Raw genomic sequence first — 24,587 nt, 5'->3', positions numbered from 1 at the left:
AAACAAAATTAATAATAAAAATTTGGTCTATAAGCATAGTTCAGATATAAATTTTTTCTATTTCTCTTTATGCCTGCACATAAACAATAACACCAAGATCTGCATTTTTGACAACAAATCCATGGTTCTTTAGAGCAAGACAGCGAATAAAGTTTATAACAATACAAAAATGCTCTATCAGATTCGAAATTCTTTTTATTATTACTTCTTTTAATCTCCTCACTACAGTATTTTTTTTCAACAGTTGTCTTTCTTTTTGTTTTTCTAACTAATTTTTCCTTTTCTTTGTTATCTTTTTCTTTTGCCTTACCTTTTAATTCTTGAATGTCCGGTGTGGTATTCAGAGGTCCAGTTTTTCCACGTTTTTGTGCCCTTTTCAATTCAATTTTAGGGGTTGCTAAAGGCACCGGACACAACTTTTATATACTAGATCTTATCCTTTCGTTGAAACAGAAGATCCAATGCATATGGAAGCTTCTGATGGGGGAGATCTCATTTCCAAATGTGTTGGTTTCTCAAACTCTTGTATTTCATCTTTGTTCGTAGTCTGAACACCTTTTTATGAGCATAAAAATTTATTTCAGGCATTTTTTTCAATTCATTTTGCAGACTTACCGAGGCATACCGAGGAGTTGCCATCATAGGAAAGAGTCACCATATTTATAAAAACAAGCTGTGTCTACCTTATTCTACACATAGCATTAAAATAAGTATTCTAATAAATGTACAAAGCCTGCAGATGAAATGCATGAAAATTTCACTTCTGTAGGATGTATAATAAAATCGTAATCCTAAATATATGAGGGCATTAAAACTACAACACCACATGCGAAAATTTATGTTTGTTGATTACAAATGCATTATTGATGACAGAGGGACAAATTTTTATCAGAAGTAATGAATTACTAATATACACAAGTTGCTCTAATCACTTACGCACCAAAACTAATATTTTTGGAAATATGATCAGTAACCATCATAGGCGCCTTTCCCCCATATATATATATATATATATATATATATATATATATATATATATATATATATTTCTCTTGTAGTTTTAGCCGAAGGATTATTAAATTTTGTGCATTTTCAAAAAATGAACAATATGCATTTTTTGACTCAATACCTTAAAAAAAAACTTAGTTAGATTTAATTAAAATGTTTATTTGTTAAAACGAAAAAGAAGATGAACTTTCCATATCACTAAAGTGGTTTTTCACCAAAAGCTAAAAAATAAAAATTTTGGTTTTGAAAACATTAAAAATTCTTGTTACTTCAATAACAAAAATCAATAAAGAATTTCATTCTTATTTTTAAAAAATCAAAACTTTTTCCAATTTTTAAAAAACGTGGCTTTGGGGTATTCAAAACAAAACTGTATTATTACTTTTAAAATACGTCGGTAACCGTCATTTTTAAACAAGATGTCTACTAAAAATTTAATTTGATTGATACATTTTAATATCCAATAAAATCACTAAAACAATCAAAAATGTAAACAATAAAAGCAAATTTTTCTGTAAACTCTGGTTTTTGTTGCGTAATACTCACTGCATGACGCTTAACGTTTTATCAAGATTATTAATAAAACATTAACAGTGCCATGCAGTGAATCATTTTAAATTTTTGATTTACTTATCAATCAGATTATTCAAGAAATTCTGACGGTACAAATGACTTTGAAGTTTGATTTCTTTAGAAAAATTAGTATAATGTATTTTATTCAAAGTATTGTCCAAATTTCAGGCAGCATACGGATTCCGCGTGAAAAAATTTCTCATCTTTTAAGGCGATCCAAGAATTAACCCAAATTTACAACTACTAAGTAAAAAATAAAGTGCTGCTCGTCCTTGCCTTGAGTTATAGATCTGAACAATTGGTAGTCTGAAGGAACAATATCAGGGGAATACGGCTGATTGGATCGGACATTCATTAAAACGCTTCCAAAGTATTCTTGACAACTTTTAAAACACGTGGCCGAGTGTTATCCTGCTGAAAGATCACCTTTTCATAACTTTTAGCAAATTGGGGGCAATTAAAATTCAACGCTCAGCTCAATTGCATCAGTTATTGTTGGTAACGTTTCCCAGTGATGGTTACTATTAGGCTGGATTAGCTCATAATTAATCACTCTGAGATGATCCCACCAAATGTACAGCGTTAGGTTCTTGCCATAAATATTTTATTTTGTTGTTGAAGGTAATGCTTGGCCGGGCGAACCCCACGTTTTTCTGCCGGGCGAACCCCACGATTTTTTGCACTTTAACAACGAAACTTTAACGAAGGTAATCCACTTTACCGCCTCCGTCACAATTCGATGCAAAAAAACTCTTTTAATTTTGTCTTTAATGCAGTTGTTCGCACGTTAAAAAAATTTGATAGAAATCTCAAAAAAAAAAAAGAGCATGGGGTTTTCATTAAAAATTTATTGGAAAAAAAACTTAAAAATGACATTTTCAAAATTTCTCACTTTTTACTTTTTTTTATAAATGGTTTTTTTTCAAAAATTTTTAATGAAAATATTTTTTTTTTTGAAATCTCTATCTTATTTCGCTACCTTTGAGACCCAGGTTGATTTCTTTTTTTTTTTTTTAAAAAAAAAAAATCTTTCTAATTGGGACCCATTAAATAATCAAGGGTCCAAAGGGAACTCTAAAACGTTTTTTCAAAAGCTAATTTTTTAAACTTGTTCTAATCTTATCATGTGACTATGCAAAAGGATTAGCAAAAATTATTTTTTAAAAAGCTGAAAATTGAGCTATATATATATATATATATATATATATATATATATATATATATATATATATATATATATATATAACTGTGAAAATTCTAAAGTTCCGATCATCATTCAATTATACTTTTTATTAATAATTCTTTGGCAAATATGGTTGAGAAAATTTTATTCACCCTGTTTTTTTTTTGCAAACTTAAGTACATAAAAAATAAAATCCATCAAAAAAAGTTCTTGTTTTTACAATACAAAAACAACAAGTGTACGTCTAAACCGATGACTCGATTGCTAAAAAGTTCTAGATTATATATATTCTACTCGCACTCCCTTTTTTTTCTTTTTCTTTTCTTTTTTTATGCAGGACAATTGACGGAATAGTTTGTTCATGTGCAAATCACAATAAGTCATTTTAAACAATAGTTTCCTATTTTTTGAACTCTTTACTTGTTAGCGAGATCTTTCTTTCCACATTCATTTGTCGATAGACTAAAGTGTCTGTTGAAAGAAGATAGAGTTACACCGTTCACTTAAGATGAAGCTTTCTTGCGAAATACTAGAGTTGTGTTTTTCTCTGAACGGCAAATAATAATTGCCACTTTATTCCCATAGAGGACTACTAAAATCAGAAAGTTGGAAAGATTCATTGCAAACCATAACGTTAGCTTATAACTGATAGGATTCATAAGGTTTATACCAATTGGAATAGATATAGCGGTAACCAGGGTAGAAGAGAATAATGCAAACGCTATATATTTGGCTTCGTTATATTTCCAAGGCAGATACCGACCCCTGAATGATTGAATTCCGCACAAAACTAAAAGGACCAAAAGACCAGCCACGTGAGCAATTAAAAATGTATTCGCTGTACATCGTTTGTAAATTGTGAATTGTATTAAATTTGGCTCATCTACTATTCTTAAAGGAGAAATGTTTTGAATGACCAAAATTGTTGATGCATAAATCAAAAGTAAAGAAAGAAAAATGAGTATTTCTTTAAACCTTATCTGAAACATATCTTTTTTCGAAAGTTTATGTGAAGCACCAAACACTGCTACAAGATGGGTAACCTTTACTAAAGTTAAAGTAATTATAGAAAAAATAAGACATCCTCCTGCGTAAGTTGTAGCTATACATTTCCACTGGGTTTCTTCTCCTAGAAGTAAAACTGATACTGCAAATAAAACAAAATGTGCAACAAATTGTCCCATTGACAAGTTAAAGTTTGAAGATCGCACCATAGGAGTATCTTTCTTCAATACAAATATGATAGTAATAGCAATTGTGGTTACAATACCAAATAATGAAAAAGCAAACGCTGCAAGCACCATTGGTTGGTTGGCACTTAATGTCAAGTATTTACGCGTTAATTTAACGCATTCTGTTTTTTCTGAATTGGCAAAGTAATCCTTGGAGTTTTTACATTCTTCACATAAGTTTTGTCCTGAAGTTTTTTTTGCGTGCTCATCTTTACACGATTCGCACACCCAACAACATAATTTTCGTTGGTTAAAAATTGCGAACTTTCCAGGTGGACAGTCATCGGAGCAGCGAGAAAAATTTTCCTTTGAAATTAAATCAGAATAACTTGTTAGCTGAATTCCATCCTCAGAGGACCAACTAGCAACCTTTGGGAAACTCTCGTTATTCACTAGATAAAGATCGTATGTCGATATAGATGGATTGCGGTTGTCGTCAAAAGAAAAGGTCTCATTGTTTAAAGTCGGAAACATGACATGTTCAATTTCTTTTTGAAACTGGTCTCTATTAAGGATAATTTTCAGTTCGCAATTTGATTGGTTGCAAAAATTTTTTTTGTAGTTTATGAAAGCGTTTATAAAAACTTTTACTGCCATCTGAACGGCATTCACCTGACCAAAGTCGAATAATTCTGCAATATCGCCGAATGTAATTTTACTTTGACTTATATTTTTAGTAGATGCATAGTATTTTAAGACTTTTTTTGACCATATGTTTGCATTATTAACACTCAAATTAAAAAAATAACTTCGAAATTTCTCGTCAACATTGGGGTCCGCTACAACAACTATTACTTGTCCTTTGTAGACCTTCTTCAGTTCTATCAAATCGGGATCTCTTCCTGTTGACTCACTTATTATCCAAATAACATCTGAAAAGTTCAAGTCTTTAGCAGCTAAGAGAGTTTTACTGACAACACTAAAATATGCCCAAACAACAATAACTTTAGCACGCGGTTGAGAAGTTAGATTTTTTATAACGTTTTGGTATTTATTGATGTCATTATCTGTTTCACTGATTGAAATTGGAATGCTAACACAAATATTGCGTGCTGAAAATTGTTTATTCAATTCATCAAGACCTGCTCTCCCGTAAGAGTTATCAGATGCTACAAGTGACACGTATGTCCAGTTAAATTTAAGCAAAAAATCTGCTATCATCGTAGCTTGAAATGAATCCGATGAAATAGTTCGAAAAAAGTTTGGATACAAAACTTTATCGCTCAACTCCACACTTGTTGCGCTGTAGCTTACAATGGGTATGTTATACGGTAAGAGCAACTGCTGCACAAATATTGAAAAAGAGGAACCTACAGGCCCGACTATGCCCAAAGTGTTCAACCTGAAATTTTTATCATTGGTACATTGACAGGTTACATCACTGCTCGATGTATTATAAACTAGTATCATGTCTGTTGTAGCATAAGTGGTATAATCAATTTCTAATGTAGTATAGGTATCGTACATCACGAAACCAAACTTGGTTCTGTTTTGTCTTCTATTAAACTCGTCAATAGTATAGCGCATTGCCTCAGCTCTAACAATACCTTTGAAATTTGTCCTGTTTATATTTAAGCAATATTGCACAGAAAACATGCCGACAATTTTTACATCACCTGCCTGTGATAGTTTATAATTACTACATTGTGCAATTAGACAACGTGCTGAATAAACAAGCATAAACAAAAGTGATAACTTTCTCAAAACAAACGCAATTTTTTCAAACATGTGAGTTTCAATTCCCCTCTTTCTCCTAACGTTTTGCACTTGCGCATTAATTATTTTTTTAGAATTCGTTTCAAAAAGAGAAAAATTAACTGTTTAAGTAGCAGATTTTCGGCGAAGAACAAAGTTTCCGTTTGCTGACGTCGACATTACTGAATATTTCCACATTAAGCATTTGTTGCATTTCTTTCTTAAGGTAAATTCTTGACCGAGAGTATATTTTTTTCTAACAGAAGTAAAGTGAATAAGTTATTATTTTACTTTTAACATTTTGATTCAATGCTTCAATTATGTATCCCTACAAACCGGCATCTGTTTTAAATGTTAAAAAAAAAAAAAAAAAAAAAACCGTATAAATAAAACATTCACATTCAAATTAAATTTCCTTTTTTATTTAGTGGATAGAAATAAGAATCAATAAAAAACGGAAAAATGAATACAAGAGAAAAACCAAGTGTTTAATTATTGCTAGATTACTAGTTTTTGCACAGAGAAAATCTCCTCAACGCCAAGAAAGTTTCTTAACACACATATGTATTACAAAACTATCGATTTTTATTACACAATAAAGACAATTGGATAATACATATGTTGCGTTAGCGTGAAAAGCTTCTCTTTAACATATGCTTTAAGATGTTGTTTGATCTTTTTTTTTTTAGTATTCTCTTTTGAACTGTGTAGCTGCAGATATTTGAGTTGAAAATGCTTACCAAAGGTCAATCACCATCAATAGCGATTATTGCGCAGTTGCATTAATTCATAATCGATTCACAGAATTATCTTTCTTCACTGAGAGCAAAAGTTAATATTATATTTAAACCATTTACTTTTGAAGCTGAAAATATTTCAGTTGTTTGCAACTTAGGTTCCAGCCTTAATATTTTACAAGGTTTTGCGAAAGAAAACATTGTGCATGCTTTGAGTTTAAAGATGGAAGCTTGGAAGGATTTAGTTTCATGATTTTATAAAACTATTATTTTTTTCACTGAAACACAGCAGATGAGTTTTTAGTGCACTAAGGAATGCGGCTGCTGCCAGATCTTTTCTTGTATACTTTTTTATGAACTACTGAAGGAGCTTATAACACCTCAAAATCTACACACAGTGTTTTAAACGTCTTGACAATCTTCCCTGTAAAGAATTTTATAGAATATGCGGCCAGCTTAGTGCGGAAATAGAGGGCTACCTAAGAAATGATTTACTGCAAAAATTGGATTGTCCAATAAATTTTTGCCATTTTTTTATTTATATAAAAAATTTCATTAAAACAACTAGCATCAATTGAAGTAGTGTAATACGTTTTAGCCTTTCTTTTGTCTTTTCATGTTTTTTTGGAGCCAACAGCTCAGAGAGGCAAGCTGCAGCTGCCCACTCAAAGCAACCAAATCATCCTTATGATGCAACATGACAACGCCAGACCTCGTGTTGCAAATCTCACAAAAACTACCATTCAGGAGCTTTGATGAGAGATTTTTTGTATCCGCCCTTCTCACTAGACACCGCGCCTTTAGATTTTCATTTGTTCCGATCACTTTCGAATGCTCTATGTGCTTTTAACTTTGAAAACAATCAACAGTTGCATAGTTTGCTTGGAAATTGGATTGGTTCAAAGAATGCTGCTTTTTACCGCTACGGAATTAAGAAACTGATGGAACGTTGGGAAGAAATAGTACATAATGAAGGGGAACGTATAATCAATTAGCTGGAATAAATATGAAGGGTGCAAGAGGAGAACCAATGATGTCACATTTTCGGATTTTTCGAGTTTTTTCCCCTAACGTATAGTATGTTGCTGCATCATCATAATTATATAAGTTATTAAAAAAAATTAAAGTTACGGTAGAATCGCTTAACTTTGGTCACTTTTCAATTTTGAGACCTCATAATTTTGGTCACTTTTCAATTTTGAGACCTCATAACTTTTGATCAGAGGATTTTTTTGTAAAATACTTTAAAAAAACATGTGAGACGGTCGGTGTAAAATGCTTTAAAAAAACATGTGAGACGGTGTATTATACGAGTCCCAACTGTTTAAATTACATATATCTTCATAGAGCCCGATTTTTTTTTTTTATTAATATGGCGGCCAATGTTAGGAACGGATCACCTAACTTTGGCTGGAAAAAAAAAGAAATATGTAAACTGCACAGTTTTTCAGTGAAATTATTTGACATACAAATAATTTTGTAAAATGAGTAGCTTCACATTTCTTAAAAAAACGATTGTTCAATTGAAGTAGAAATTTTGTTGTTTATACCAAAAGCTCAAGAAGATTTAGAACTGGCGGGGAGGTGATCTTGCAGATAATATCTTCTAATTTGATCCAAAAAGAATCTTTTGTTGGCCTCTGGAAATCTTTCGAAGACCCACTTATGTGCATGAATTTAATTATTACGTCATTTTCTTCGTTGCATATATCCGCCATAGCGTTAATATACAATTTGTTTCCATACATGACGGCCAGAAAATTTTCTTCTGTAATTTCATCAATGTCTTTGATCAAACAAACTTTGCTTTCTTCTTGCCCGCAGTTATCTTGTTCTTGCCCGCAGTTATCTTGTTCTTCTGATGATTCTTCAATACTTGATTATACAACTAGTACTTCGGGACTTTTTGGCAGGTGAATTTCCGAAACATATGACTCATTGCCTTCTACTTCTGAGTCACTTACTGCAGCGGTGATTCAACTTTTTCTTTGACGCCGGATTTGATTACTTGTCAAAACGAATTGTTTTGCAAAACTGACATAAAAGAATGTGACAATTCATCTGAGTGCATCAAATGATCATGGTCAGGTTTAGTGTCAAGCACTTTTTTAACACAGGTGACAATCCATGTGAGTATTGACAACATTTTTTAACAACTAGGAAAAGTTGCTCTTTTGCAAATGTTTTGCTTTGCTCTGTGATTTTTTGTAGTTTTCCAGAATTTGAAGCCAAACTTTTTTCATTAGAACAAAAAAGGCAACACCCAATGGCTGACATAGATGCATCGAATTTGGGAGCAAGCATATAAAGTGGATGGTGTTTTCCTGGGACAAGTTCACTATTTCGGTTGTAAAGTGGCTTGAAAGGTTGTTTCCGATAGCTACTTTTGGGTCGTCCAAACCTTTCATATGCGGCATCAATGGTGTTTTAAACCAGTCATCAAATGTAGCTGAATCGAACTAACCGAAGTACCGAGTATCTAATAAATAGTTACAAAAGTCTTAGGAGGAGGGGGAGGCTTATTCTTTAATTGAACTAACTAACTAAAATACGAGAAATCTAAAGAAAAAAAATTTAAATAGATTTTATGATATAAATCACAAAAATTAACAACAAATTCTTTTTAAATTATAATTTAAAAAGAATTTGTATAACAGTATAGAGAATTGAAAAGCTATAGCTTTTCAATTCTCTATACTGTTGCTTTTTTAATCTCATTTCTTTTGCCTCTTGTTGCTTTAACTTTTTCATTTTTCCAACTTTAACCTTTTTCTCTTTCTTTTTCTGATCATTCAACTTGCAGCTTGCATAGCTTCAGGAGAAGTAAGGTCAAAATACTTTTGAATGCCTTGTCTATTATTTTTGACGTAACAACATGAAAATTGGGGTATGAGAGAATATCATAATCATTATCAATTTTACTTTTCACTGGACTAGTTTCAACATGTATCAGACTAGAATGAACAACACTTTTATTTATGCTCAGGCTTGAATGGGTGACATTTTCGCTTGACATTGCTTGAACAACAGCTTAGCTTAATGTCAAATTAGAAAAAATATCACAAATTTAAGTCTTTTTTAGTTTAAACTTTTTGTATGGTAGATACAAATTATCTGAAGTATCATGACTATTTTGAAAACAGAATTTAAAAGTGGTGAGTTGCTCAGGACTTAAGCAACTGTTCCATAACAATAATGCTGTATCATTATCTAGTTGATCTAAATCTATATTTGAAACTTCTGATTCAAACAAGATACTGACAGTTGTATTAGCATCATTAACATAGTAGAAGTGAAATTTGCATTAGACAATTTTATCTTTTACTATTTTAAGTTTAGAATTAATGGTATCATTTTTGCTTGGCTGAAAACTGGTTTTAAGTAACTCTTTATTTGTCTAATAACAGGTGTACAGAGTAAAGCAAATTAAGTGAATAAGCTTCATTTAGATTAGCAGACAAATTCAATGGATATATACCAAATTTTTGAAAACCAGATGTAACGTTAGCAGTTGTGAAAGCACCGTTCCAAGCTTGAGCAAGTTCTTGAACAATCCGCAAACGTTGAACTTGTTGACTGTTACTGAATACGTATTTATTAAATTCTGGCAATTAGTATTGTAGTAAGATTTAAGAGAGCCAAATACTGTACGGTCTAATGGCTATAACCAGTGGGAACAATGTGCAGGCATTTTGAGAATTTTAATGCCATTTTTAATAGCAACAGATATTTCAACTAAGTTTTGAGATTCATGGCCATCAACTATTAGTACCTGTGACCTGTTGCTACCGATCTTTGGCAAAAAAAATCTTTGGCAAAAAGGTATTTGTAAACCATAGATATCCTATTTTAAATTTTATTCATTTTTTTGCTGAGCAGTGAAATGCATTTCATTAATTGTATTTTCCCAAACCCATTAACCAAGATTCGCTCTAGTTACAGTATATTCTTCTAACTTTTTTTCTAAACCGTATGATAATTTGGGATGATTTCAGGCTTGACTCCATTTATAGAAACTCCTCTAACCCAGCAAGCACAATGACGTCGGTACAACGTCGTTTTGACGTCGCGAGGTTGGTCGTTTTGACGTCGCTGTAAAGTCGTAAAGTGTAACAATTTCACGACGTCATATCCAGGGTGAAAAATAGACGTCGATGCGACGTCGCAAAAAGGACCTACAGAATATCGGTTATTGGTCGGAAAACCGACTAAATATGCCTCTTGTTTTTACATACAATTTTTATATTTTCTATTAAAAAATGTATTATTTATTTAAACAACTTCTTTAAAGACTTGAACATATGTTGTAACATGTGTAACATGTTCAAAAACTTAACTATTTTAAAGCGCCAAAATATTACCAATTACAGTTTCTTTTACCAATTACACTTTTATTTACATAAAAGAATGGCCACAATAAAGTCTCAAATAAAAATATAATGCAGTTGCTTGGATTTCTTTTTCAAAATTCAAAACTATACATCTTTTTTTTTTTCTGGAGCGTATTCTAACACGTTTTTCACTGAATCCAAAACTTCGATTTCAGTTGTCGCGTGATTTGACAACACACTCGCTAAACAAAATGAAATATGTTAAAACACTTTAAAGTTATTTTTACTCATTTTATAGAATACCAATCTTAAATATAAATATATCAATATAAACTCACCGACAACCACATTACATATCTTTGTCTCTTTAAATGATAACTTTTTTTGCTCGTGTCTATTTGTTCCAAGCATATTAAAACATGACATTACAGAGTAGGACATTAACCTAAAAGAAATTATCAGAACTGTAAATAAAACCTCGAATAAAATAAGAAACTTAAATAAAATAAAAATTTTTGCGTAATGGAGTAAAGTGTTACTTAATTAGTTGAAATCTTAAAAAAAAATTATTTAAAACAGGTTTAACAAACAATTAAATTTTAACTTTTTAAGGCCTCGAATTCGACCTGCTAAATTCCAATTTTTATAGGCAACTTTTTGAATTCAAGTTTGAACTTTAGGCTATCAAGTTCGAATTTTTATAGTCAACCTTGCAACCTGTTCAAATGTAATTTGAAAAACATTTAATTTGATTTTTAATCCATATTATTGTCTATCAGTTAGTATTGTCTATCCATTAATATAGAATACGACGCCATATAAGCCTGGAAAACATATCAATGTATATTGTTGTGTACCTTTTCATGACATTTCTCACATTTTCCCGTACTGTCTTGCCACCGACCATTTTTAACTGACCAACCTAAAATATATATATTTGCTTATACATATTTGAATAACATTTTAACATAAGCTAACATTAATAACTTCGAAGCTAGAGTGGTTCTAATTGTTAACTTTATACATAATTTAATATCAAACGGACATGTTGGTAGCACTTTTTACAAAGACTACATTAAAGATTTCACACACAAAAATTTTTATTGTAGTAAATAGGGTATTTATGAAAAAGAATTCTCAAAAACAATTCACCATAAATGAAAAAAAGTCTTTTTTTGATAAAGACTCCTCTAGTTCTTTGAATTTATCCATGTTATCAATTTTTTCCACATATTTTGTACAGTCATTATTTATTTGGTGAACTTGATTCTCCAATAGGTCAACGATACAAGTTAAAAGAGATATTGTCTTTTTTTGAAATCCTAAAATTACATATAAAAAAATCCAAATATTAAATTTTGTTTCACTTATTAACAGTATATAAATTACATAATATTTACATTTAAGAAAATGTCAGTTTAAAACAAAAAGTAATAGTATAGAGCAAAAGTTTATTTTCAAAATTGAATCTATGAGACAATTTTCGTCATAAAAAAATTGTATATTCCCTCATATACCATTTTTTTAAATTAAGTAAACTTAATAAAAGTACTTAGGTAATTATATTGGCAAAACTGACATTAAACAGTTAGCCAAATCTCTCTGTGTTTTCTAGATGAATTCGATAGATAATTTTAATCAATAAAACTTAAAAAGAACTTTTTTAACTTATGTGCTTCATCCATTGGGAAATTACTATTCATACATCGAACCAGTTTCTTTGCTTTATATTTTGACTTTGAAAACACTGATTGGGAATGATTATTCTGTGATTTTGAATATGATCTAGAACTATACACAGGTGAAGGGGAGCGAGATTTTGATCTTGGCTTGCAAATAGGCGAAAGTAAACATGAACTTGATCCAGACATTAGGACTGGTGAAAGTGAGAGCGAACATGGCCTGCTTTTGGAGACAGGTGATCGAGAACATAATCTTAACTTATGGCTAGGTGATAGTGACGCAGAACTTATTGGTGATAAATAATCAGAAGAACGACTTTTACAAGATGTTGATTGTGAATACGATTCTTGTTTTAAAATAGATTTACTTGACAAAGAAATTATCGGTGACATAATATTTTCAGTAGGTTTTTTAGGCAATTCCACTACTATAATAATAGCAATAAATTTATTAACAAAGAAAAAACAATATTTTTAATACTGCAATTAACATTAGGTTGCAAAAAACATTTAAATAAAAATCCAAAATCCTAAATCAAAATGTTTGTCTTACTGTTAAAATCAATATCCCTTTTTTCATTCGCTGCACTTTCTCTTTCGCTTGATGAGGACATAAAATTGTTTCCAGACACATATTCACACAAATCTTTTTCACCTAAAAGTTTTAATAAGTAGAAGAAAAATTATTAATAAAAGAGTTAGAACAAATCCGGAAAAACAAAATCATTACCTTGTAATTTTATTTTTAAAATTTCAAATTTCTTCCAAATAACTTCATTGGGAATTGCCTTTGTATATTTTTCATCTTTTCGAGAAGGAGGCCAATACAACCATTTCTCATCTAAGGAAATCCAATGAAATGGAACAACTGTTTCTGTCTCCCTAATTTTTCCAACTTTGTCTTTGCTTGAAGTTACAACTAATGCCCATAAATCTTTCATTGACATCTTTGAATTTTTTATACTTATTTATAATAATATTATAATATTATATTATAATAGTATTTGTTTAAAAAACTGTTTAAACGATTAATTATTAAAAATATATACTAATTTCTTCTAGTAACAATTAATTGTTTTTAGAAAAATTTTGGCTATAGAACAATTTTAGCTATAGAACATGTTAACAGTAACATATTTTACTATAAATAATTTAACAAATAATAATTTTTAATAATATAAAATTACTTTAAATTAATTTACTTTATTATGAATATTTAAATAAATGAAACAATTTTTTAATTTATATTTATAAATATTTAAATAACAATATCAAAATCTTACAACAATACAGACAATCACCAAGTAAATTTTTAAAAATTCAATTTTTTTGATGTTTAACATTGTAAAATATATATTAAGTATATTGTTATTTAATCTAATACTTCACAAAGGTACAAAAAACTTTTCAAAGTTTATTATTTAGTTAAAGAGTGGGTTGTAAACAAATTTTATATGTCATGACACAAACATGACAAGACAAACCCTTCTTTATAAGCTAGACATACTGCTTTTCTTTGAAAGTATTTTTTACTTAGACAAACATGTTTCAAGTGAGTTTTTATATATCTAACAAAAACAATGTTAAAGATTTTAGAGTCACATGGATCTGTAAAAGCGCTTTTGTAAACACAATTTTTTAAAACAACACAGTTAAATTGATTGTTGTCTAATTTTCCAATAATCTGGGCAAATTCGCCTGTGTATAGGAGAAACCAAGAGTCTTTAAATTTAGGAGAAAAAATAACTCTATGTGATTTAGCATACTGATTACAACTTATTTCAAGATTTTCAAGCTCTGAAAATCTTTTTAAAACTTGAGATAATGGACTTTGAGGTTTGTGAATGAACTTTTTAAATACTTGCAAATAGTTTTCAAATTGGAAAGAAGAGATTTCATCTAAGGAACAGTTAAAAAAGCTAACATCTTCATGTAAATGAGTTAAGCTTTGTACATTATACACAGAAAAAGTAGGACCATAAAATTCTTCTGATTTAACTACAAAGTAATTCAACAAATCTTTTGCATATTGAAGATGATTATTTTGGACAATCGCATTAGAATCTAGAAAAATTCTCATTGCTAGAGTTAAAGAAAGAAAACGCTGATAACATTCAGGAGTAAAAGCATCTTTTAAAACTAAAAAGCCAGTATATAACAAAAATTGCCTAAACTCAGTGGCTTTCCACCTTTTTACTTCATGTAAACTTCTTGATTGACGAGCAAACTCAGATGGAAATTTACCACTAAACTTTAACAAATTTTCTGAAATATTCAACAATTGAGCAGAACCCAATCTATATGGGAAAGGTCCTTTGGTTAGAAAAATAAGAATTCGCTTAACAACACCAAGACATACTAAATGCATATAATCCAAGACAAAACCATCAACACAATTAACATTAAAATCTATTAATATGCTACGGCTTATTTGATGTGTATTGGCATAGAAATACTGTTTGAATAACTTGTTAGTACAAGGCACACAATTTGTAGTATTTAAAATCATTCTAAACGACTCATACTTACTTTTAATTTCACATCTTTCACAACTAAAATAACCTGTATGACCTTTAACACATTTTAGATATTGCCCAGCAGGAGCATCACAAATAAATGCACGGATTTCAACCAACAAATTAACTCCATCTTTATCATAACCACATGCTTTTAAATTCGCAAACTCAATTAAAAAATCATATAAAAAATCATTTAAATTGGTTGGTTTTTAGATACCACAGAAAATTGCAACAATAAATCGTGTAAACTTACTAAACTGGCAAAGTATAGGCCAAAATTGAGAGTTTGAAGATTTATGCAATGGCACACCATCAATGTTTACAAGTAAAGATATGATGTTGTTCTCAACTGGTAATAAAGGATTCTCTCTGAAAGTTTGACTAATACCATTACTTAACCCTAAATAGATATACTCCCCACCAAATTTTTTTCTGTCAAAACACAGCGTTGAGTCTTTAACAAAGTACAAGAAGATTTAGGCAAAGCTGCATGTCCATTGCATCTTAAAAGAGAAAGCAGCTCAGTACTCGCTGTATGAGTAATTCTATTTTTAATCAACCATTTTTTTAAATTTAAAATAAAATATGTTTCATTAGGGTCAACTGCACTATTTCTCTCATCTATTTTTATTTCATTTTCGTCGCTTCTTGAAGAAGAACCAAATTCACTGAAAGAATCGATCTGACTAGAAGAATCAAGTTCGCTAGAAGAGTAGTATTGATTGGAAGAATCAAGTCGGCCGGAAGAATCAAGTCGACTGGAAGAATCAAGTTCATTGGATAAATCAAAACGAACAGAAGAATCAAGCTGGCTCAAAGACTCTAGTTGATTTAAATGATTACTACAATTCAAAGAACCAATCTGAGTGGATGAATCTTCTATGTGGCATGGTTTTTGTTTGCTCGTATCATTTTTTCCACTTCAAACATTTTTTCAAAAAAATCTTCATCTTTGTCACTCTCGTATAGAAATTGTCTTAACAAATTATCCTTTCTTCTCCATTTTTTCATATATTTTCTGCTCATTTTCTTAATTTCTTTTTAAAATTAGCTTCTATTAAAGTTTCGGACCTGAACACAACAGTTAAACAAAACAAAACAAAAAAAAATGTGATAATTCTTTTTTTTTTATTAGACGACGTTAAACTGACGTCGCTACGACGTCTGAACAAGGGTCTTTAAAAGACGTCGTGGATCCGACGTCCTAGCGACGTCCTTACAAGGTCGTCCGACGTTATAACTTGAAAATAACCTATTTACAACGTCGTTACGACGTCGTGTGTTTGCTGGGAACATACTTTCCTAGTGTTTCTCTTGAAATTTTATATTTAATGGCTGCAGCTCTTTGTGACAACAAGCTGTTCTTAACTGCAGCAATTGTATTTTGCATGTCACCTTTTTGCAATTGGAATCGTTTAGTTTTTATCATGATTTTTTTATTGCTAAAAAAAATTCATACGACCTATAAAAATCATCTCGGCTAATAAAATATAAACGGTTCATTTAATAAATGTCTTACTTTTCTTTATTGACCTAATTTGCAAATTATCTTCATAAAAACATTGTTAGTTAAAGTATTGCAATAAATAACTTAAAAATATACAAAAGAAATAGTAACAGTAACTTAAAAAAATGCTTACAATTGATATGGCTATTAATTGGTCAAATTGGTAGCCAATAACTGGGCAAAGTGAGTTGTGCTATATACAGGCTTCAAAAAAGTTGTTGTGTGGTTATCAAAAACAATTTAAAAGAAAAACATATTAACTTTTAGAACATGTTTACATCAATGCATATATTCATATATGTACCTTTAAAAATACAACATCAAAAAAGTATTTCAATAAGTTAAAAAAAATCAAAGATTGAGTACTTTTCCTATAAAATAATTGATATCTTTGACATTCAGTAAAAAATGTTTTTCACCAAATTTATCCGGAAATACTTATGGGATGTTTTTAAAAGTACGAACAGATGAAGAAAAATTTAGGCAGCTGCCCCACAGCTTTAAAATATGTAAGAAAAAGCATAGTAAAAAGTGGCTCTTAATAGGACCTGGACATTAATAGGTCAGCTTGCCTTATTAAAATATCCTGATATTACAAAAAATTTAAAAAAAAAACAAGACAAAAACTAGGTTGAAAGTGGGAAAGAGAGAGAAATGATTATCATCACATGTGATGGCCATTCCCTACTACTGCAAGCATTGTAAATGTTTTTAAATAATGACAGTGGAAGAGAGAAAATTTTTACTGGCACACTTTAACTAATACAAAGTAAAGATCAGTAAGACACTTTTCTTGTTTAAATGATTAAGGTCTTTAACATAAAACAAATAAGACCTCAACGAGTAGAAGAAACACTATTACTACATGACCACTCTTTCTCTTATTGTGTCAAAGTGGTAAGAGACACCAGTATTGTCAGGATTCCAGTTTGTACTTGATTTTTGGTAAGAGTGAACAGCATTGTGAGGATTCCAGTTTGTATCTGGCTAGAAACGCGGACGAAAATTGTCATCAGTAAAGATTCAAGGAAATCAAAAGTGCATTTTAAGGGACGATGAAATCTACAACAAACTTGACTATTCGATGCTCTCAGGCCAGAAATTTTAAACAATCTTAAATGGAACAAAATCTAACGTTTTTCTAAAAGCAATTAAAACAGAAAAACTTGGCAAGAAAGTAATGGTTTAGCAAGCCTACAGTTCGTGTGGTTTCAAAAATCACGTGAGAGAATGTTTAAAAAAGAGACTTATACCTATGATCCAAAAGCATGATAATCCGAACATCTTCTGGCCTGATCTTACATCTTGCCATTAACATTGGCAAATATAAAGCATGAGCAGCATAAGAAGGATCAAATTGTGGCAGATATCAATTAATGTTATCGAATTTGTGGCATCACAAAATTTTACAAAAACTATCGGCCAAAAGCTCATGCAAGATATGTCTGCATTAAATTGAGAAAATATTGTGATCAGTTCAAAGATGATGTTTTCTAAAAGCTTTACTATATTTTGAGATAAATTTATTTTAAAACAATAACAAATTAACCGGTTGACGGATACTTACGTCTATAGCCGTCAAAGCGAAGTTCACTATGTGGCATGACGGCAATAACCGCAACCAAATTAAAGGTGCTGAATTAATCAAAGTTAAGTTTATTTAAGCAGAAAAAGTAAAACTATACTCCTAATATTCTAAAAATTACAAAAACATATAGTGTTAATTTTCGAACTTCACTTGTTCCTAATGTCCTTTAATGCGTTAAAAAAAAATGCTTTTCCCACCTTAACATTCAATTAGGTCTCTTTTTTTTATCACTGCCTCAAGATTACGATGGAAGGACTGGCAGGTGCTGATTATATAGTTCATTGACATTGAGTTCCAAGCACGGGTAATTGATGACTTTAGTGACTTGACACTTGAGTGAACCTTTTTGCAACCCTTATTCTCAACTCTGCCCCATACGCTATAGTAAAGGGCATTCAGGTCAGGGCTGGATGGTGGCCTAAAGTGTTTGGGCCAGAAATTAGCCATATTATCCTGAAGATATTGCTGGGTTTTTCTAGACTCATGGCAAAGTAAATTGTCCTGTTGAAAGACGTAATTGTTTTCTGGGAGTGTCTTCTTCAGCCATGGCACCACAAAAAGGTTTTAGTAAGCTGATATACACATCAAGTAACTTTTTCTTTCTGTTTGATGTAGATTGATGGACATTTCTCTCCATTAGAAGCGATGATTCCTACCATCATAATGGACTGAGGGTGCTTGGTGTGACACACAGGTGGTGCTTCTTCACCCTTCTGCACAATAAATCTGTCATTTCGCCTATTGAGCACACAGCCAACACTAAAAAGTTTTTCATCTGAGAAAACTTTAACTGTTAACGAAACATTGCTTTTCAGAAGCTTCTTTAATCGCTCCAATCTCAAAGTTTTTAGCCTTTCTGTCAAAAGTTGTTATGTATGTCGGGCCGTACTGACTTTTCCAAGTGTTTCTAGCGTTCTTCTGACTGTCCTCTCATCAACATTAAACAGTTTGCTGTCTTTTGATGGATACAGTAGAATTCTTTTCAACATGCTTTTTAAGCTTTTCTGTGAACTTTTTATCAACTTTTTTTTTTTTTTTCACTAAAGAGGGCATTTGGGCTCTTACAGCAGTGTCACATTTTTTCACTTTGTAAAATGTAGTTTTAGACACTCCAGAAATACGAATCACTTCACTTGCAGGCAAACCCGCGTGGATCAAATTTAAAAAAAATTCGGTACTTTTGGTTTCCATTGTAAAACTTTTAACTAAAATATTTTTTACTTACAATTTTATTCAAATCTAAGACGTTCATTGAACGTTAGCCAACAAAAACAAATTGCGGAAGTATTTTATTTACATCACAAAACCTAGCCAAAAATTAGTTCGCGAATCGGCGCCGCACTCTGTATTACTTATTCATGCTATTGTTCAATAAAATGAAAGGCTAATTGTGAAACAATGACAAGCCACAAAAAAGAGTATTTGAGAAAAATTACTTTGAAGTATTATTTAAATCTATAAAATCAGTGCGTATCTATTTTTTTCGTAAGTTTACACATCATAAAAGTACTAATGGATATTATAGATTGGACAAAAAAAAAATAAATAAAAATGCGGAGTAATGTGGAAAAAAAAAATTTTTTTTTGAAAAAAACAGTGGCTTGTAATACTATTGCAAAAAACAAAACATAAATGATCTAATCTATTTAAAAATAAAAATGACTTTGATCTAAAGTAATTTCAGGAACTTCTTTTTCAGTTCCTCCTATTATGGCTTGCAAGTTGTTGTAAAATTGGTAGTGTATTGGAGGTATATACGGTAATAGAGTTTTAATAATGTCAATCTTTTTCTTCAATATTTTTAATGATGTTATATATTTCTACTCTAACTCAGCAAGCGATGTCTACAGTGGTCTTCCTTTTTTTTGCAATATTTACTTGTTTGTACTCATCTTCTTTAACGTAGTGTTTGATATTGAAAACCTCAGTATACTTTAAAGTGATAGGAAACTGAGTTAGCGAAATCTTTTACCATCGTTTGTATGAGTGAACCTTTTAATATTTGCAAGAATAACTCGCTTATAGGCTGTTAGTTCAGGCTATTCAACAGAATCTCTAACATCACAGCTTTGATTGAGATGTTACTCTAAAATAAATATACAACAATGTAACAAGCCACAATGAGAAAACTATTTTTCTTATATTATAGTTTTTAGCGCAATATAATAACAAGCCACAAAATAAAAATAAATGCTTTTCTGTTGATTTGAAGCTATATTTTCAACGTCATCAGGGACATAAGGTTAGAGCTAAGGGTTAGGGCCTCTGCACCGTCGTCTCCCCTCGCTACATCCATGAGCGGGTCTAAATAAAAAAATGAAAAATGTCAAGGCTCTATTTTACTCATTTAAGGCTTAAAATTCACATAAACGCAGCGATATTAAATTTTTGGTCACCTTTTTCAACGGAATGTCCCCTCTGAGCATTGTGCTGACTTGATTTAACAAACTTCTCAAATCATCAAGTAATTAAATATCTTTAAATTAACAAAAACATTCTAATTAAAGTTTATTTCTACCCTAGAATATTCGAAATGAATTAAGGTTTAAAAGCTTATTGAAAATTTAGTGAACAAACGAATTTTAGAACCAAAAATATTTTTTATTGATACAGTTGAAAATTTTATGATAGAGTCAACAAAAGTTAAAAGATTTTTCAAACTTGAAAAATTATGTTATGCTCTCTCCCTTTTCCTCCCCTTTCCCCCTGAAAGAATAAAGTACTGTATATGATATTTTTTTTTTAAACATTTCATCAAAATGTAAGTAAAATGAAAACAATAAAATTGACTCATAAAATACTATAGAATAATAGCGTAAAATTTGTCTTCCAACAGTATATACAAAGAGTCAAAATTTTTTTTTTCATATATTGCGTTTGTTCGATATATGAAAGTGAGTTAGACTGTTAAATCTTTTTTGTTTAAACGTGTCTTTAGTCTATTAATTCTAAACACACGATCAAGCCAAAAAGGTTTAATTGTCTAAGAGACTAAACACAGCCTCTTAAGACTAATAACTTTATCGAGAGACTAAGCGTGTGTCTCTCTGTAAAGCTTTCTCTGTAAAGCTTTCTCTGTAAAGCTTTCTCTGTAAAGTTTTCTCTGTAAAGCTTTCCCTGTAAAGCTTTCCCTGTAAAGCTTTCTCTGTAAAGTTTTCTCTGTAAAGCTTTCTCTGTAAAGCTTTCTCTGTAAAGCTTTCTCTGTAAAGCTTTCTCTGTAAAGCTTTCTTTTTTAGTTTCTATTGTGTCCTTTCTATAAACGAACATTAAGAAAAACAATACCGCAAAAGAAACTTTCTATTCTCTAGGAATTTTTCGCTGACCTTTTTTTGAAGCAGTAATATAGTATTGTATCTAGACCACCTGGCAGAAAAGTTAGTAACTTTCTTTGTTTTTACATGAAACTCTGGCTTACCTGATCAATGAACTCAGTATGCTAAGCCGTGTAAATCTTGTCATGGTGCTTTAAAAAAGCATCGCGACGCTAAAGCATTAGGGAGTGTAAAATGTTTTGGGTTTTTAATAGATTTATTTTTTGTTTTCTAACAGCGATAATGAACAACTAATCTCTCATTTTTAAATGTAATTATGTTAAATAAAAAAGCGAATAAGAAAACAAAAGTCGTTAGCAGTCACTTTGTTTAACTAAGTGATGCTTTTTTTGACGTCATAAATATTTTTTCAATCATGCTTAACAAAGTTCAGCGATTTCCACTGAATCCTGCAGTGATACCCCATTTATCAATTTTCATAAATTCAAAGGAGCATTCTTCTCCTATAAGAATATATTTAAGATCTATAGATTTTTTTATTTATATGCAAAAACATAATTCTTTTGTTTGTTTGCCCATATTTTGCTGTTGGGATGAAGAAAAAAAACCTGTCAAAGTTTAGGGAGTATAGTTTTAACTGTTATAAAGTACCGTGCTATCCAATAGGTACCTCCCTCCCTCCGCCCATTCTCTCACACAGTACATGAAATCTTTTTTATCTGATGAATCTTTTCCTTAGATAAAGGTAATGAGGTTTGAAAAAAAGCTAATGATAGAAATTTAGTGATAGAAATGATCTAAAAGATAAGCTAAATTTTCGATGTGTCGTCAGAGCTTTGAGTTTGCAATATTTGATAGAGCCCCAAATCTGTTAGAGACTTACTACGAATCAAAAAGAAAAATCTGTAAGAAAGGATTTTAAAAATTGATATTTCTAAAATGTTAAACAACTAACCTTTCTATATTCCAATCGCCGAGACAGTAACATTTTTATATATGCTAATATCACCCTTCGTTGTATCATTTATTACAGCCATGCTTTTATAAAATTATTTTTGCTGTTGTAACAGGAGCACTAGACAGAACATTCTTTCTGAAGTATTAATGTTTTGAAACTTGCAATACAAGATTTTTACCTCCCATGCAAGATATTTGCCTCTTTTAAAGATTTTTCCACTTCTTCGTTAATTCAAAAAAAAAAAAAAAAAAAATATTTTAAAAGATTTTACTGTTTTCTGTAATTAAAGAGCAATTTATTATCATTTACCTTGTTTAGTTTTAAAAAATTCGCTTAAAACTAGATGAAGAATTTTAGACTTTTGTATAGTCAATTACGCAACTTTTTTAATTTCACTTTTTTCGTATAGTATGCGGAAAGTACTGACTTGAGGTGCTTTTTCTTTTTGCAGACACTAATTAAACGTAAATGCACAGAGTAAGTGATATCTGTCAGGAGCCTGATATAATACCAAGCTTGTCTACTGATTTCTTTTATCTGATTGAAGGTTACTCTTTCATATACGTTGCGCCGATACACCAAAATCATTTAAAAGAATCTTGAAGTTCTCGTTTATTTGTTTAGAGTCTAGAACTTCCTAGAGATTCAATAGGTCTTAATAAATAATGAACGCTATTGTCATTATTTTAACGGAAATAGAAGTATATTTTACCCAAAAAGGGTGAGGGGGTCACTTGCACAACCCAACCTACCTCATCTTACCCCACTGATTTTAACATATTTTTTTAGTTTGCCTCAAAGTAAATGATTGACAACTCTTTGAAAATTTTGAAACTTAGTTACAACTTTTTCTTTAATGTATTTAATAGTTTGTTGCATTTAAAATTTATTGTTGCGTTTAACATTTTTAAATTGTTAACTTTCTGAATGCTTGCTTGCATAATTAGTCTTTAATGTTATAGCGGTTTACTAATTTTCCGAATATTTCCTCGATTACATCGGCTATTTTCTCATATCCAGAATCTTGTAGAAATTTAATGGTCATACCTTTATGGTCATCAGATTCAAAAAATACTTTTTCAGGTATTTCAATATAATTTTTTAAGCAGTTTCTGTATCGACATCTTGTTTTACTATTTGATTTGTCTCGATATTTCCTCAATAAGAGTGGTCTCTAAACTGTAAAAGACTTTTAAATGTTTTTTTTTTTAAATGCATTTAAAAAACCATTTAAAAGCCTTCTACAGTTTGAGTTTTAATACTCTTAGTATGCAATCCAAAAGTTCCCATTGAGCAATGTTTGAATTGATTTTTATCGCTACTTGCATTATAATTCTTCTGGTTTTATTCTTTTTCTGCACTTCCGTTGTAAAGTTCAAATTTTTTTTCTTTCTAACTTAAAAATTGTTTCTGACATCTTGTATTTTTTGAAAGTCAAAAGTAAATTTATTTTGATAACGCTGTTACTAGAAGTAGGGAGTTTAGGCAATTTTTATAGCCAATGAAAATCTTTTTTATTTCAAATGCATTGGATTTCTTAATATATTTTATTTTCAAAATGGTTTCAACCACTTCTGTAGCTTATTTGGTTCCAAAGATATTCGTGTTTTAATATTTTCAATTCATATTCATTTTATGAAATATTTCTTTAAAGTATCTCGTTAAATTTTTGGCACCGAAAAAAAACTTTTCTGTCTTTTTTTCTTGCGTAAAAAGTTGCGTTAACAATAAAATATCAAAAGACGGGGGAAATTTATAAAATCTCCACTTAGAAAACAAAAAACCCACCCTATTAGACTACCAAAAAAAAAAAAAAAAAAAACTGTTTGACATAATAAATAAATAGTTGCAGAATCTATTTTTATGTGGGGACGAAAGAATTAGCTTAATTTACTTGTGTATAAACAAAACTGAAACATTTAAAACTAAATAACTTTATCAATTCTAAAGCAAAACAAAGGTTGAAAAAAAAATTTTTTTTTTGAATTCCAATTTATCTTAAATTGATATTTATTCAAATTCTGTTTTGTACCCGTTTTATACCAAGTGAACTTAGGCAGTTCTTTTATATTTTATTTCGTCACAGCACATACTGTTTAAGGTACAGTCTTTCATTTGCGTAAGCAATTCCCCTGCTGCATAATTTTCCTCCTACATTACCTTTAGACAGAAAAGTGTTTCTAAACTTGATTCAGTGACCATTGGTCACTGACCAATAGGGGAGTAAGGTCTGTAATAGTTTTTCTTTGAATGTATTTATATTTCTCTTAAAACTCTTACAATCACCATCACATCAGGTAAT

General features: G+C 30.5%; 3 protein-coding genes across 4 annotated transcripts; all 3 read right to left on the bottom strand.

The window, feature by feature from the left end:
- Positions 1-2,892: 2,892 nt before the first annotated feature.
- On the bottom strand, positions 2,893-19,303 carry LOC145191574 (metabotropic glutamate receptor 3-like). Its single transcript, XM_090078783.1, has 2 exons — positions 19,281-19,303; positions 2,893-5,947 (listed from the first exon to the last, which is right to left on the bottom strand). The coding sequence occupies exon 2, from the start codon at positions 5,722-5,724 to the stop codon at positions 3,268-3,270; it is 2,457 nt and encodes an 818-aa protein (XP_089934909.1). The 5' UTR covers positions 5,725-5,947; positions 19,281-19,303; the 3' UTR covers positions 2,893-3,267.
- Positions 10,799-13,510, bottom strand: LOC149891782 (uncharacterized). Of its 2 annotated transcripts, XM_090078786.1 has the most exons (7): positions 13,172-13,510; positions 12,995-13,096; positions 12,408-12,869; positions 11,912-12,081; positions 11,617-11,681; positions 11,098-11,204; positions 10,799-11,001 (listed from the first exon to the last, which is right to left on the bottom strand). In XM_090078786.1, exons 1-7 carry the CDS (start codon positions 13,386-13,388, stop codon positions 10,904-10,906), a joined length of 1,221 nt encoding a protein of 406 aa, XP_089934912.1. In that variant the 5' UTR covers positions 13,389-13,510; the 3' UTR covers positions 10,799-10,903. The 2 variants fall into 2 exon arrangements, with proteins under 2 accessions (XP_089934912.1, XP_089934911.1); XM_090078785.1 differs by lacking the exon at positions 12,408-12,869 and having other exon boundaries at positions 13,172-13,493.
- Positions 13,739-19,271, bottom strand: LOC149891781 (uncharacterized). Its single transcript, XM_090078784.1, has 2 exons — positions 15,214-19,271; positions 13,739-15,124 (listed from the first exon to the last, which is right to left on the bottom strand). The coding sequence occupies exons 1-2, from the start codon at positions 15,271-15,273 to the stop codon at positions 13,892-13,894; spliced, it is 1,293 nt and encodes a 430-aa protein (XP_089934910.1). The 5' UTR covers positions 15,274-19,271; the 3' UTR covers positions 13,739-13,891.
- Positions 19,304-24,587: the final 5,284 nt, after the last annotated feature.

Source organism: Hydra viridissima, unplaced genomic scaffold (assembly GCF_058129835.1).
Source record: "Hydra viridissima isolate aposymbiotic clone 2 unplaced genomic scaffold, HvirCarnegie_v1 scaffold_2, whole genome shotgun sequence".
Taxonomy (NCBI): Eukaryota; Metazoa; Cnidaria; class Hydrozoa; order Anthoathecata; family Hydridae; genus Hydra; species Hydra viridissima.
This window is presented reverse-complemented; position numbering and strand designations above follow the sequence as displayed.

What these genes read in the sequence shown, in the direction of transcription:
- LOC145191574 (XM_090078783.1), bottom strand. Translation starts at nt 5,724, where the DNA reads ATGTTTGAAAAAATTGCGTTTGTTTTGAGAAAGTTATCACTTTTGTTT.
- LOC149891782 (XM_090078786.1), bottom strand. Translation starts at nt 13,388, where the DNA reads ATGTCAATGAAAGATTTATGGGCATTAGTTGTAACTTCAAGCAAAGAC. An exon ending in AAGACTTTTTTTCATTTATG is followed by an intron (nt 11,682 to 11,911) that starts GTGAATTGTTTT and finishes TATATATTTTAG; the next exon opens with GTTGGTCAGTTAAAAATGGT. An exon ending in GATATGTAATGTGGTTGTCG is followed by an intron (nt 11,002 to 11,097) that starts GTGAGTTTATAT and finishes CATTTTGTTTAG; the next exon opens with CGAGTGTGTTGTCAAATCAC.
- LOC149891781 (XM_090078784.1), bottom strand. Translation starts at nt 15,273, where the DNA reads ATGGTGTGCCATTGCATAAATCTTCAAACTCTCAATTTTGGCCTATAC. An exon ending in GCCTATACTTTGCCAGTTTA is followed by an intron (nt 15,125 to 15,213) that starts GTAAGTTTACAC and finishes TTTTTAATTGAG; the next exon opens with TTTGCGAATTTAAAAGCATG.